At 33.9% G+C, this 16,109-nt stretch overlaps 1 protein-coding gene across 1 annotated transcript in view; it reads right to left on the reverse strand.

Annotated features, from left to right (window-relative positions):
- Nucleotides 1-16,109, reverse strand: part of TTC6 (tetratricopeptide repeat domain 6) — a 71,880-nt gene that overhangs the window by 9,241 nt on the left and 46,530 nt on the right. The window contains exons 17-28 of the mRNA XM_059819535.1: nt 15,067-15,236; nt 14,466-14,586; nt 13,007-13,157; nt 11,535-11,617; nt 10,348-10,429; nt 9,320-9,463; nt 7,119-7,253; nt 5,686-5,835; nt 5,286-5,426; nt 4,534-4,647; nt 2,896-3,015; nt 361-434 (exon numbers count right to left, since the gene is read on the reverse strand). Coding sequence (XP_059675518.1) covers nt 361-434; nt 2,896-3,015; nt 4,534-4,647; nt 5,286-5,426; nt 5,686-5,835; nt 7,119-7,253; nt 9,320-9,463; nt 10,348-10,429; nt 11,535-11,617; nt 13,007-13,157; nt 14,466-14,586; nt 15,067-15,236 — 1,485 coding nt within the window. The remainder of the gene's footprint in view (nt 1-360; nt 435-2,895; nt 3,016-4,533; nt 4,648-5,285; nt 5,427-5,685; nt 5,836-7,118; nt 7,254-9,319; nt 9,464-10,347; nt 10,430-11,534; nt 11,618-13,006; nt 13,158-14,465; nt 14,587-15,066; nt 15,237-16,109) is intronic.

Raw genomic sequence — 16,109 nt, forward strand, 5'->3', positions numbered from 1 at the left:
CCTAACTATTTCTGAACAAACCAACACAACTTCATAGCTACTTCATATTCCACCTGAGGGTGTGGAATAATACCTGTTTATCTCATAATTCTTTGCTCTTCAGTCCTGCTCTTGGTTCTATTTCCTCATCCTAGTATTTCCTCCTGATGCCGTCACGAACACATAGTTGCTTGATACCAGAAGATTTTAATACCAGTTGTTAAACTTGAAAAATGTCTAATTTTCTTTTTTCCATTCGTCTTCACCACTTTCCCCTCCCCCAGTTCTCAGTGTGCTCACTATGAAAAGGTGAACAGGAACATAAAGTTCAGGAATTATTTCATTTTTCTACTCTGTATCAAACAAAACTGCATATCTTACTTATGATAGCAGATTCCAATAGCTTGAAAGATCTGGCTATCATCTGGATTAAGCAAAGTTGCTTCTTTAAAGTCCTGAAAAGAACAGACATTAAATCACGCAAATTAATATTGTTTCACTTCACCTACAACTGTGGTTATAGCTAAACAATTTTAAACTTCTACATAAAAAGGGAGATGACTTCTGACAAAGGCATTATACTTTCAGAAGTACTGGAGATGTTTTTAGCTGTTTTCATACTTCTTGTCCCAGACTTTGATAGAACAAAAATCTCCAAATTTATGTGGTATCATGGTATTTCCTACAAAGCTGGATGCAACATTTCCAGAACAAAACCTTCCAGAAAGGTTTTTGTTTGTTTGTTTGTTTTTAATAGAAATACTGTACCTCAACTGCTATTGTTAAATATATATATATAGAATATATATTTTGCTATATGCAATTTCAATAGAACTCTTCCAGTAATAAAATTATCTAGTTACTTTCTGTCATTACTTTGACAAATGTAGTAAACCAAACTCATATTTGCATTGGGAGACACTACGCACACTGTTCTAGTGAAAGACATCATAGGGCTTTTGACTTTACCTTTCACTAACATTCAGAACACTTTTCAGACTGTTTGTGGTTTTGATAAATGTGGTTCAATTGTAAAAAGTGTACAGGTGCTTTTAAAATCAAATACAATCATTTTAGTTATGATGTAGGGAAGCACTTTAGGCTTCTGCATGGGAAAGCAATCAATATGTAGTAGGAGTGGTTTAGCTGATGCATCCACTGAACCACAACTTAGAAAGCATTTTTTACTTGTTCAAATTGTAAAAATAAAAAGATGTGGAAGATTTTAGTACTGTTTGAATTACAGAAGTTGCACAATAATGATGTGCGGATACATATATTTATTTTGTTAAATTAAAACCTCTCTTTTGGTGAACACGCTATCATAAAATTATAGGTCTGTGTTTAAAAAACTACTGAGACACACAGTACCCATCCAGCAAAGCCTTTCAAAGAATACCCAGCAAAGCTAATGGGATTCTTCACATGCACGATTTTGAGTATACACTCTGCTCTGTGTATGGAGCAGAGCAAAAGCAGGGTCAAAGTTCCAAGGACCGGGTTTGGTTTACTTAAGCCAAAGGTGCTATCCTCACAGGTAACCACACACTTCACAGAAACAACAAGAAAAGACACCTTTATTCAGCAATTCAGATCTTATATAGACTGAATTGTAACTTTTCCTTTTTCTTCTAGCGTATCCAATTCAGGAATACACTCACTTCAAGTAGTATGTATCTGTGCTTAAGTAATTATATTCTAATTCAATCAGTACTATACATGTACACAGACATACTCCTTGCAATAAAATATTCTCAGAACTGATACAGAAGAAGTTCTCAAGCATATTTATAATCACTTATGTTTTTCTTAAATTAGCTGTTATGTTTTTGTGTCTGTTGTTCAATTACCGTTTCGTATATCTGTCTTCACTACAACCCATTCAAAGAACTTTTTGCTCATCCTGATGGTTCTGCCCCAGTCTCTACTGGCCCTACATATCAGTTTGTACCACCTCAGCCTCTTTCCTGAACTATTCTGATCAAACTGCATCTTGAAGCATAAGACAATATTCCTACTTAAATTATTTCTATCTAAGATGTACCAACTGTAAAGAGCTTTTATTGTGCACTTCCAATAGAACATTTCTGGGTCATTGGAATGGGATTAATATTCATTCTTCATTTTTTATTTGCAAGTAAGAAATATTACTCAATTTTTACAATGCCTATGCTGAAATTTTTGCTATCACATAAAGAAGATAACACATTTTAAAATTACTAGTCCGCAATGGAAGCAATGAACGCACCACCTACACTGAAAATAAATACCCCTGCTTTTAAGGCAAGAAAAAATAAAACTTTTAGAAAACTTTAAAACTATTTAAAATTCAAAAATAAAATCACATGTGTGTGAAAGAGTAATGTTTAACTCCGTTAGGTTTCAAGCCTATATGGCTATATCAGGTGGCGACCCACTGAATGAGAGAGTCACCTGCACTGCGAGTCAGTGTCAGAAACACATACTATTTTCTTACATTTAAGAAAATTATCTTGAGGTCTGACCCCTCCTGCCCTTTCAACAACAATGGTCATTTACACACACACATGCACACCCAGAGGAACAGAACAAGCCCACTCAATCAGAACCTCCATTTATTTAGGCTTCTGCAATGAATTAGTACTCATTTGGAACCAATGTAAATTACTTCAAGATTAAAAAAGAAGGAAAAATCAGGTTCTTGAATATTAAATTTTGTGCAACTCCCATGTTTCATTCTAGCAGCACAAAATTGTAAAACAAGTAAAACTGCATTTTATTGGCATCTTCACTGCCAGGCTGATATTAGGTTTTGGGCAAATGAGAACTGGGCACAAACTATTTCAGAACAATATAAAAACATTCAAGCTGGTCTTTATATCAGCAATGGCTTACAGAAAACTCTAAATTTCCTTTACTCAATGAAGGATTTTGTACCTCGCATGCATTAGCGTAATCACCAAGTTCCATGTAGAGTAGTCCACGATTAATTAACACTTTAAAAGCTATTTCCTTACTCAATTCAAGCAGAAGAAGAATTCCATAATCTTTCAAAGCCTACAAAAAGATAAAATTTATTTTAAACCATTATTTATTCAGAGGGATACAAAGAAACTTCAAAATTTAAGACACACTTTCAAATTCCTACAAATCATGTGCCTATGCATGAACTTCAGTGTGGCTGTTCCAATGTTTCACTGTCTGCAGACTGAATTTACCTGAATTTGGAGCCTCCTATAATTACATAGATACCCATTCCTAGAGTACAGAAGCACAGATAATGCAAATATATTAAATAGACAAAAATAAAACTTGTTTTGTCATTATATAAATTTCAGAGTTCAAAATAAAACTTAATTGCTTCTACTGCTAAATTTTATGTCCAGATTCTTATTAAAAAAACAAACAAATTATTCTAGATTAATTAGTCATGATTTATTGTCAAAGTAAGGTATTTTTAAAATTACGTATCTTCAAATATTATTTATTGTTATTGAAAAATCTAAGCTCTAGTTGTATTAACTAAATTTGGCTGTAAATGTTGTAAAACAGTGAATAGTGACATGACTAGGTAGACTCAATTCTCAAATTTATTAAACTGAACAGTATTTCAACAATGCTTGGTCTGAAGAAGTTCTAGCTGAAGTCTTTTTTCACCTGAAGAATGAACTTACATAGTATACTTAAGAATAACTAGACTATTTAGGGCTAATATGACAAAAATTTCTTTGCAGTATTCCATATACTAGCCACTTAAGAAAAATTCTATTCTTTGTCACTTCTCAACTAAGCTAGATATTAGAAACAGATTTAAAGAAAACAAACCAGTTGTTCTTAGATCTAGTAAATTTCTTCTCTCAGTAATATACTACATTTTTTCTGCAATTTCCCCTATACTTTAAGTGGCTTTTCTGGAGAGTGATGGCAAAGAACAATTTTTATAATACCTTATTTATGAAGGAACTATCATTTTCACTTTTACCTTCAGTTACTGTAATCATCTTTTTTTTTTTTTTACCCATCGGCATCATTCTTGGCCAATTAACCTCTAAGCACAAATGGCCTTTGCCCAAGACCAATTTGACTTGAGACATCTGAGCTCAAATACTTAGGAACTAGCCCTGTCTCAGAAAACAGGCCCCATCAAAAAGACAGTTCAACATGATTGTGTTCCCAGTCTGAAGCTGCATGGTGCTTGTGTGTTCCCTTTGCTTTATAACAAAGGCAGAAAGCAGAAACACTTAGAGGCAGGTCACAGACAAGTTGACAGAAGTATAAACACATCCAGAAAAACAGGGCTGTGAATGAGGGTTGGATGTAGTCCAAATCCCTGTTTTGATGTAGTCTTCTTCTGGATGTAGTTCTCATATTTTCAAAGGGATATGAAATGTAATTAATATGATAGTAAAGACCAAAAAAGCCATTTTTTTTTTAAAAACAATTTCCTGACGAGCACAAGCATTCAGGAAGACATTGCAAGAGGTCAGAAATTTTGACTAATTGTCAATAACAGGTTACTAGCCAATATGAACAACTGAGTGCTCATGTGATGTTGAAAAAACATTAATACCATACCTTTCTGAAGTCCTTTAGTTGATGATAACAGACAGCTCTGTTATAATATGCCAAAATGCAGGTTTTGTTGAGGTCAATAGTTTTTGAAAGGTCTTCAATTGCAGTTTTAAATGTCTGCAAATTAAAAAACACTGTATAAATTGTAATTCAGAGTTCACAGCACTACCTATTCTTCCTCAAATAATAGCCTATTGTAAAATTTTATTTCATAGTTTTACATTTTGGTTCTTCATCAGTACTGGAAGGCATCCAACCGTTTCCCTATATCCTCTATGGACTACTTACTGCAGTCCTTGCTGCAATGGGAGCACTTGTTCAGAAGTTCTATTAGTGCAAAGACTGGGCAAAGAAACATTCTTAGTGTTTTCTTACATCACATCCATATACTGCAATACATAATCAATCCTTAATTTTACTAGCTTACATTTTATATCTTAACCTAACATAGAAGGTATCTTTTGTGGAGTTTTGGTACTTCAGTCTATCCCTAAGTAAGAATCTATTCTGTGGAAATTAAGAGGACAATAACCAGATAGATGCTCAGTAGCTTCTCCAACCCATCAATCATTTTCAGTTACATAGAACAACCAGGGAATAGCTTCAATGGGGAATGGAAAGTATAATAATAAAGTGGAATTCCTGGTTTCCATCAGCAAAACGTTTACCATTATTTCACCATTATAAAGTGTCAAGTAAGATACATTACATTTTAAGGGAGAATGCAAAAGTACAACAATAAAAGACAGTCCCACCTTATTTTGGTACTTTAAAGTTCCTCGATAAAAATAAGCTCGCACACTGTTAGGAAGAATTTTGATTGCCTCATTGCAATTCAGAATTGCCTTAGAGTATCTACCTTTACTTCCATAGTAAGCAGCACGACTCATATACGCCTGTAGAGATGAAGATGGAATGATGACACGGTAAAAAAAACCAGCTTTGTTTAGCATTATAAAACAGGGTTAAATAGAAGACAGAAATTACAAGTTTTATAAAACAAACATCTTAGGAAGCTTGTAATTTTTTTTATTTAATGCTTGCCATGTGCTTGCTGGCAGATTACAAGGCAATACACCCATAAATGCAAAACCTGTCAGTCTTTGAACCCATCCAAAAATGCCTCACAGAAACAATCAGGAGTCTTTATGTTACCTGGAAATGTGATGGACAAAGGGCAAGTGCTCGATTGAAATCTTGGATGCACTTAGCTTGTCTGAGCTGCATTCTACACAGCCCTCGCTGATAAAAAGCATCAGGGTAACTTGAATGTAGTCTGATAGCCGTACTAAAAGCATCACAGGCCTAAAAGGATGACATATCATCGGGGTTAAATATGGTCTGTTTGTTCAGCTGAAACCATAGGCTAACTGATTCTTTTGTACAGCTAAGTATAACCTATTTTTGCAGTTGGAACCCACCATGTACCTGCATTGTTTTTTATCACTTTCATCTATTTACTGCTACTTAAAATTTTGTTATGTTTAACACCCTAGCTAATGCAATCATAACCTCAAGGAGGCACAATCTAACTCATTTAATAATCTCATTTCTTCAGTGAGACTGAAAAAGTTTAACCAAGCACACATGGTCTTCTGCCTATAAGAGCTGAAACAGTGAAGTTGTTTATTATAATGGACAACGGATTATCATGGCTAGTATGCAACTCCTTTAAAATCCATCCAGATCGTTTTTTACATTAGCTTACAAAGTCACAGGCTTTTCCAGGATCTACAGCTGTAATATCAGATGTACATTGACACAGAAAGTCACCTTTTGCAATTGTCATGTATTACCACATTAGATATTTCAGACAATTTTGACAGCTGCCTTCTGAAAGAGTATCACTTTTGACAAACAGGATTAGAAGCAGACAAGGGAAGAAATTGTTCTCTTCCCTGTGAAATTCTGATATTTCAAATGTTTCTAGTTTCTGTCTTGAGCCTTTTAGCAAATCACCCACTGAAACATATTTATTAAAATATCAACATAGAAAATATTTGCATGAACTCACACTAGGCCTGCCACAAAGCTCACTGATAGGCTTTCAGTAGTTTTCAACAAAGAAGCCTCTAATACAGTTAAAAGTATTGATTTTGTTGAAAGAAGGAAAACATTTTTTTCTTAAGTATCATACATAAGTGCCAAAAAGAACCAGCTAGGGGTGTTATGAGCTACAGTAATAGAGAAAACAGTTAACAAATTACAACCAACTCCATAATACAATAATCTAGGAATTCCTTTGTCCAAGTTTACTACCAATTCACTAAGCCACCAATACTCCTACATGAGTGTTGTCTGTCTATAAGTTCTGTGAAGATATTGATAAACAGAGAAGAAATTCATGTAGTTTTTTGTTCCATCAGAATGGCAATTAATGATATGCATTAAAAAAATCATAACATTAGCACTGGAAAAATTACTCACGAACTTGCAAGACAGTCTAATGTACACCGTGAATTCAAAAGAAAATTGCTAAAAGCAGTGGAGGCTGTTTAAAATATTGAAATTATTTGCTCAGTTATCATAGTTGTTGTTTACAAGCAGTGGAGTCAAAGGCTAATATATTCTATATAATTAATACCAACCTGTAATAAACTTTTTTGCTCCATGTAACACAGGCCTGTGAGATAATACATTTCTGCAGCCTCAAATGTATTAGGCAGGATTTTTACTGAGGTCATCAGAAGTTTCATAGCTTTTTTAAAACTTCTCACAGCATCCTGCAATACAGAGAATATTAATAGCTGTAAAGCACTTAACTGAAAATCTGCAAGATTTGTTAGACATTTTAATCATTTTTAAATGTCTTTTTCTTAGTCTTTCTTTGGAACCTTATGGTAAAAATTACTAGTCTAGTGTTCCTTGATGTTGCTGGAGTTAGACACACTCTTGGTCTCTGAACAGTTCATATTAATAACCGATTAGAAAAACAGAGAAATTTTTCTGAGTTTTATTTATAGATGACAAAGTAGCTAATGTACATGATCTAGAAATAACATACAGTTCATTTACACTGTTATTTAGGTACATAGTTAATTATAATTATTTATTAATTTTACTTATATTTATTTCCTTGGGAGAAAAGGTAGACCTTTCGACAGAGTCTGATGATAATGAAGTACTCGCTACTGGTTTCTTTATGTAAATATGACAAACTATTTATTTCATAGACAACTTACGAAATTTAACAACCTTTAAGTAATATATTGAAAGGATCAATCCTGTATAGGCATTGAAGGAACTTAAGTGAATAGCCTCTCAGAATCTTACCATGTCTCATAGATCTGGGCAATAATTCATGCATATTTAATAATGCTTTGGTTTAAAGAAGAGTGTAAGAAAACAACCAAAAAATTAAGAGCAGTTCAAGATAAGCCATTCCTCAGCCTTTGAGGATTATGAAGGGACCACAGTTGAAAGTTTCAGTATCAAGAAGAGTAAAAGAATTATAGCATTTTTTTCTTAAGTGAGTCTTTCAAGATGAAGAAGTATTTGTTTAGAAAAATCAGTCTGAAATATCAGTGCCCATAGGGCTGTCTGCAAATACTACACCTGCCTTCCTAAGTTGTCAAGGTAGTAGAAAACTACCAGGTTTGCAGACAAAACAGGTCTGCATTTACTGCATTTAAAAATAATTTTACTCTATTCCTACATTTAAAAATACTTTCATTTTAAGAGGAAAAAGAACTGTAGATACCTGAACTCACTCACATATAATTCTAAAGGCACAGCTGATTCTCAGGGCACTATAGCCTGAAGTCTGATCACTTTCTCATATTGAGTATTGTGTCATTCCTCTCCAAAAGAGGTGACAATGCAAGTCCGCATCTTTGGGTGAAGCACTCTGAGCAATCAGGGAATGACTAATACACATCGTCTTACTGTGACAACTGAAATGGGTTGAATTGGAGCGTACTAATGATCACCATCTTTGACTTAGCCTTCTTTCAAAGACAGCAGAACTAGTTATGTGCCATTATGGTTTGAGACAAATAAAATACCCAAGCCTAACACAAAAAGCTGGACGGATCAAGAGGTTTATCTGGTTCAAGCCCAGGGAGCTGGAGTATAATTTTTGCAACATGGACACCTTTTCATTTAAAAAGAACCTGCAAACAGGAGGCTAAGAGGAAACAGAAAGACTGTGCATTTCAAACACTGAACTCAATAGATAGGTACATTTAAGGTTTTATGAATCTACCTTTTGCTTGCTGCTATTGTGTTTAGGGAAAGAAGACTCTGTACATTTTGTATAAATAAATAGGACTGTACAAAAAGAAACAGCTAATCCATACTGCCAATTTCAACAATTCTGCAGGCCTCAAATATTGGCTAACTGCAGGACTCGGAGGAATGACAACATTGGTTAAATCCTATGACATATGAATATTCATGAAGTTGAGAAAATGCTTGTAACTATACATTATACATTCAGTTCACATAAATGAATTAAACTTTTTTACTGCATTTTATTAAACAAAAAATGCTAGACATTCTTCCATATTATTTCAAAAGAAGCAAAATTATGACATATAATGGACCTCAATATACAAAATTGTATCTTTTTATTGATCATCTTAAATGTTTTAAAACTAAAATTGCCTAATTTGTGCTGAACTATTAGTGCTGCTGTTGAAAATTCTTACTCAGGTCTTCTTATAATTTAAACAATTAGGTACTCTGAAGGTTTATTTATATACCAGCACATTTCATAAAATATTAAAAGAATACAGACAGAAAAACATTGTCTTGCTTGGTATATATATAAAATGTAAACTTTCCTAACCTTAGTTTTCTTGGCTTTCATTTGTATTTTTCCTAAAATAACAAACACTGAAGGCTCAGGTTGAGTTGCAGTAGCTTCACGTAAGCACTCTATGGCCGTATTGTGATTTTGACAAAATGATTGAATGAGTGCTTGCTGAACAGGCTGAGATGTAACAGATTCTGGAAGGAAACCACCACAAAAAAACAATAATCTCTTTTACTTCAACCTATATGTTTTCCAGTATAAAAGATCTTTAATGATATGCAAACTTTAAAATGCTATTAAAATATTTAGAGTATCAAAGCTTCTTTTAACATCCATAAAAATACAAATGTAAACTAAATTCCTACAAAAGTCTAAAGTTGAACAGTTACTTATCAATGAGTGTAGTTTGATTGCTAAACACCTGCAAATATTTACCTTCCTCTCCCCACATTTAAGGAGGCTTTGTTCTGTGGAAGTATCACCATATGCCTGCTTTGTTTTTATATTTTTGTGCCCTGTGTATCCAGCTGTTGGTCAGTACCAGAGACAGGAAATTCGTCTCATACAGTATGGCTATTCATATGGATTCACCAAGAGCTTCAGGACGCACTAAACACTGCCATTTTATGCCCAGCACATAACAAGGAACTACTATGCTGCAACATTTTTACTGTTCAAACGCATTGCGAAGGTTCAGTTCTAAAGATATTTGATATTTTGTTAGGAAAGACTGTACGTAAGTACAGAACAGAATCCTTACTCAGTATTCCTTTAAAGCAGAAATTACCAGTATTGAAAGGTAGAAATAAAAAACAACAAGAACTCAAAAGATAAAGGAAATTCTGAAGTCACAGGTAATAGTACAGGCAATAGTGTACACCATTACCTTTAAAGGCTTCAGCCATGCAAACAAAATACTTTAGATAATAAGTACCTATATTTTAGCTGATTCATGGTAACTAACCTATTTGCATGCTTGAACTTAATTTTTTTGAACAATTCCTTGGTTACAGACTGTTGCCATGGTTCACAACTGTCTAGGAAAATTGATGGAAATTGACATTACCTTCATCCATTTCTGCAAGTTGGTGAACACATAAACTTGCCAGCTCATATTTCTTCAACTCCATTAAATACTGTCCCCTGTAATGAAATATTTGTTGAATGTAATTAGTAAAACTATTTCCAGGCATTTCTTTCAAAGTGCAATTACTACTGAAATATGTTTTCATTAGTATAAAAAGAGAAGAAGGAAAAATAATGCCTTCCAATAAAAACATCCAAAGTTTTTCCTTTTTTTTCATCAGAAATACCTGTCAAATTTTTAATTTTTTCTGTCACATCACAGTACCAGGAAATTATATGCTTACCTCTCTTCAGATTGTAGGAGTTACAAAAATACTTTTTCTTTGGATTCCACAGACAGTAATCCTTAAAATCTCAAGAACTGCAATACTAATTTTAACAATACTGTTTCTAAAATCCACCACAGACTGATAGCTGATAGATACATTCTGTTTTCAAGGACAATTTTTGGCCTCTTTGGATATTGGCATCAGTATAAGAGGTCATGCTAGCCAAACCACACTCTGAGAGACAAGCTGAGCAAACCCACTCTTAAAACTGGGAAAATACAGTATTATTGACTGGAACATAGAAACTAATTCTCCTAATACACCCTAGGAATTATATCCTACCATTTCCTCCTTAGTTCTTACAGCTTTTCAGGAGAGGAAACAGCTTTATCTAGTAATTTATTTTTTAGTCTTGGTAAAGGTCATTACTTCTCACTGGGCTGAAGATGGGGAAGAAGAATAGTTCAAATCTAAATTGGCCTGGACTCAACCCTTCACGTTCTTTGCATTATGTGGATTCTGCAGGCAAATCAGTGAAGGACCCATCCACTTGGAGAAAACATTTAAAATTATTAATTTTTTTAAAGTTCAGACTTGCTTTTTGTCATGGCACCTATTTACTTCTTTTTTCCCCAGAAAATATATATACCTCAAAGAGCAGAATCCTTTATATGAAACAAGGTTCCTCCCTCCAAGGCAATGATTACAATAGCTGGGTGACACTATGCAGATTAAGTACTTCAGGTTGGAGAATGCTATGAAAATACTACATTTTTTAAAACCCATTCAGATCAGGTTTCAAAGAATACAAGGGTATCTACCAACAGCATTCCAAATGGAATTGTTTTTAAAAGAGAGTTATCTGTGAAGTTCTCAACTAATCACTTTCCTACCTTAATATGCAAAGTTGTGATTTATTTGGATAAAGATGAATGGCTCGGTTTATATCCTTCACAGCATTTGGTAAATTATTAATCTGTAATTTATAAAGGAAAAAAAGCAATTTAATTGCTAATATGAACACAATTTGGAGACATAATTACTATTTCTGTAAACATGGTTCTGCAGAATGTAATGCCCACATGGTAACAACTCACAAGGCACCTATGCCCTCTGTAAAGGAGCTCAACATATTTTTAATAAAGGTCTGAAACATTTACCCTACATATTTCCATACTCTCCCACAGAGCAGATCAAAACTCCAGACAGTTTCTTTACTTTTCCAAAATCCAGAGTCTGGACTACTGGGAAGGAGACTAGGTCATGAGTTCCACATGCATGTATGTCCTGATGAATCTTCATTGCTGTAATGAATTTGCATTTATTTTTCAAGTGTCTGTGCATGTGGTCCTATTCAGCGTGCTTCAGATGCTGAGGGGAAAGGAGATCATTACAGTGAAGACCCCAAGGACTGATTCATCCAGCTGAGATAGCTGCTAACTCGAACTGTCATTGAAGAACAGCCTTGATGGAATGCATGTACTAAGATTTATTTTACTGTTTCACAATGAAATTTAAAATAAAAAAGCCAAAAAAAATCCCAAAAAACAACAACAACAAAAAACCCTACACAAGCAACCTGAGCATTAGTGGATGACCTCCAATACAAACCATGAGGCACAAGTTCTTAAAGACAGTATCAAAAAAAAGAATATCATCAATCCATTTAGATAAACTCTGAGTTAAAAGCCATTTCCTTTAGTTGTTGAAGAAAATGAACAGTATAAGCAATTTCTCAAAACATTTTGAAAACTACCCACTGCAAGACACAGCAGTTGTTTGAATTCTGCCAATGAAATCTATAGAAATTAGGTCACACTGAATACTCCATTCCTTGTACTCCTGAGATGGTCTCAAAAAACCAAATGCTAGAAGAAACTATTCTCAAATCCCATGCAGAAGTAGAACATGTCCTGTTTCACAGTAAATTAAAATATTGAAAATTTTTTCACTTCCATTTGTGGAGAAGAAAATTTTAGTTTCCTGAAAAATGAATGTTCAAGAAAATTCTGTTTAGAAAACACTATTTCAAAATGTGGGTTTTTATATTTAAAATACATATTAAAAAATATTTTTGAAACATATTTCATAAAAATTATTAAAGCTCAAATTAGATGTACACTGATGTAGAAAAGATAAAATGATACTTGGAATATTTTGCGTCATTGCATTACATGCCAACAATATTTTACAATTACAATGGATGTAATTCTATTATGGTGACAAGGACTACTTGAAATGTATAGTTATAAGCAGGTTCTAACATCTGTATAACACCAAGGCATAAGTATTAAAATACTCACAACAACCATAAATACAAATAAAGCTATATTAAGTGGCAAACAAAAGAAAAGGAATGTATTACCTTATGATACGCTAGTGCTCTGCATACGTAGGCTCGAACATTGAGAGGATCAGTTTCAATGGCATTAGTAAACTGTCGAATAGCTTCATAGCATTGATTGAGATGCAACAGCAGTATCAAACCAATATTTAGGTAAGCAGAGATGACAGAGCTAAAAACAGATTTTTTTTTTTCCTTTTGTTATCACGTGAAATATGTCATTGTATTAACCACAACTTATACAGGCTTCATCTACTTTTATGGCATTTACCACACATCTGTTTTGTGACCACCCTGAACTGAAGAATTGTAATTGCCGGTAGAGGACAAAGCTCAAAAAACACTATTTCAGTAGTTTATGATGTTTGGCTGCACACTAGAGGCTCTCTAATCACCAAAAAAGCACTCCAAATATGAATTGTGAAGAAATTATGACAAGTCGCAGAAGCTGGACAAGAAATAGAGCTAGCTGGTAATTTTGTATATAGTGAATACACCGAGAAATACTGAATTCTTCGACACTAAAAACACATTGTAGTTTTAAAAGACTGACAAAGCTAACATGTTTTCCATCTAGCCTGCTCCCTTACTTTCTGTCATTTCACTTGGCTAGCTGCTAGGGAGACCTGGGTTTCCAGGATCTGCAATATCTTGTGCAGCCTACTCTTACAGACTGTTTCTAGGCAAAGTTCAAGACTTCCTATAGCAGAGCGAAGACAAAGGAAGACCTGAGGGGTCTTTAGGCCTGCCACAGATTGGAATGGAAGCCTTTGCTCAAGACAGGACTGTTGAGGTTGCCCAAGGCTGAATAAGAACTCATTACCTTTAGAGTAAGGTAATTAATGCAGCTAACTGGTATGGGAGGCTTGTTGCATATTGTAAGACCATTTGCATGGCAGGGCTGCTACTGATATAATCTGTTTCTGAAGAATTTTAAGGTGGTAGGAAGAAATGCAATTCAGAGAAACCACATCAGCTTCAGTCACCAACTATCAAGGACCACAAACAGCATTTTCTTTTTATATTATTTCAGGGACACCATTTACTGTCTTTTGCTAAAGAAAAGATTGTGGCATTTTCTTTTAGGAGAAAAAAATAGTTTTACTTTTTACCTGCATTGTGGACAGATTCCCTCCCAAAAGACTAACAAAATTATTATGGCATGAGTAGTTAACTTTAATTAGGACTTCAGTTTCATCTGTTGTCTGCCAAACCTGAATAATTTATTTGCCAAGTTGCCATGTAAGGCAAAATAAAATTTGATTTTGAAATACATTAATAATTATTTTTATTATACTCGGACTATAGTAAATGAGGCAAAAGATATTAAAAGAAGACTGCAGTATGTTTTTGTGCAATTTAATTCCAGTCTATTTGCTGAATAACAGTTCTAATTCTACTTTCTTTTACTAGTACTTTTATGCCCCCCAGGGTAATCAGAATATAAACAACATATATTAAAATTCTCAAGTCCAATCACCTGTCCAGAGCAAGGACACTTTCAAAGTCACAGATGGCAAGGGACCATTGACACTGTTCTGAGTAAATAATCCCACGATGAAGAAAAGAACGTAAATTTTTCTGAGTGTCATTGATGAGTACTGTGGGAAAGCGAGAATAAAAATCAATTGTTCAGATATTCACATATATTTCAGTTACTCCATGCAACTTATTTGCACATTACTTTTTACTCTAGTTTTCTTAGAGTTTTATAAAATATCATAGATAAACCATAACAAAACGTATTAGATCATAACTGTTCATTGTGGCACAAAATACCTTCAAGACATATTTATAATTCTCAGTTACACCCACTTGAATTGTTAAAAGTGAAGCAGAGAAGCTTGGGAAAATAAGGCAAAATAACTGAAGAAAAACAATGGCAGCAAGAGAATGTCTAATAGCAAACCTAACAGAAATTAAAAGGAGCAAGTTATTACCAAACACTGAACAACAACTATACATTTCAATATTTGCAACATGACATATCTGTGTTATATTGCAGTATAGTAATTACTGGTGAACGGCCATTCCTCTTTTTAATGATAAACATACACACCATTAAAAGAAACAAACAATACCAGAAACACTGAAGTCCTGCACAGCTCTTTTTGGATCAATCTGTCGTAGTATGCAACCTCTATAGTAGAATGCTAACCAACAAGAAGGGTCTAGATGGACAGCTGCTCCTAAGTCTTGTATTGCATTTCCATACTGCTGCTGCTTAGCATATGCTCTTCCTCGATACAGCCTAACAAGGAAGAAAGTTTCTCTTTAAACGTAGTTTCCCTTAGAAAATTGTACCTACAGAATGAAGTCATAGTGTGAAGTCATAGACTAGTATTTATAATAATAATAGGTTGAGTCAACTTAATATCAAGAGTTCTGCCATTGTTTCTGTCATGCAACCTTCAAGTAATTATTCATGAAAAATGGTGAAAAATAGAATAAACATTCAATTTTATTTCTGAATTTAATAAAGCAAGTCTGAAGGAATAAGGTCCTGTAATCTATACCATATAGGCAGATCCCTGCACTTGCATAAATCAAGTTCAATATAATAGAACCCTGTATCAGCTTTGGGCATCACAGAGTTGAATGGAACTCCAAGTTCCATAGTCTGTTGGTGCAGCAGTTTCTGTACAGGAAATACCAGATTTTGTTAAATCTGATTTAAAAGAAAAAATATAAAACTGCCCTCATTACTATTAAAGCTTTCTAAAAACATGCATTCTATTCTTCAATATTTCTTTCAAACAGACAAGTTTACAAAATGAGATCCTACTATTTTACACTATTCCTCTCTCAAATTCAGGAAAGTAGAAATATATTTCAACAAAATAAATCACAAGTGCAGGTGAAAAAGTGTGAATAGACATCAATGGCTGTAAAATTATTTTATCAATGCAAAACGCAATATATAAAACATTTTTTTATTACTGAAGATAGCTTTCACTTATTAAGCAGGTCTTACAACACATCCAACTTCTATGCAGCGTTATCATGCAAAATACATACTATTCCCTTTTTCAACCTAATACAGTAAAGTCAGTTCTTCAAGAATTTAAATCATGTGCTTAACTCTACACGAACGCAAGGCACTGATTCTAATCATACACACTAG

This window comes from Gavia stellata, chromosome 7 (assembly GCF_030936135.1).
Source record: "Gavia stellata isolate bGavSte3 chromosome 7, bGavSte3.hap2, whole genome shotgun sequence".
NCBI lineage: Eukaryota > Metazoa > Chordata > Aves > Gaviiformes > Gaviidae > Gavia > Gavia stellata.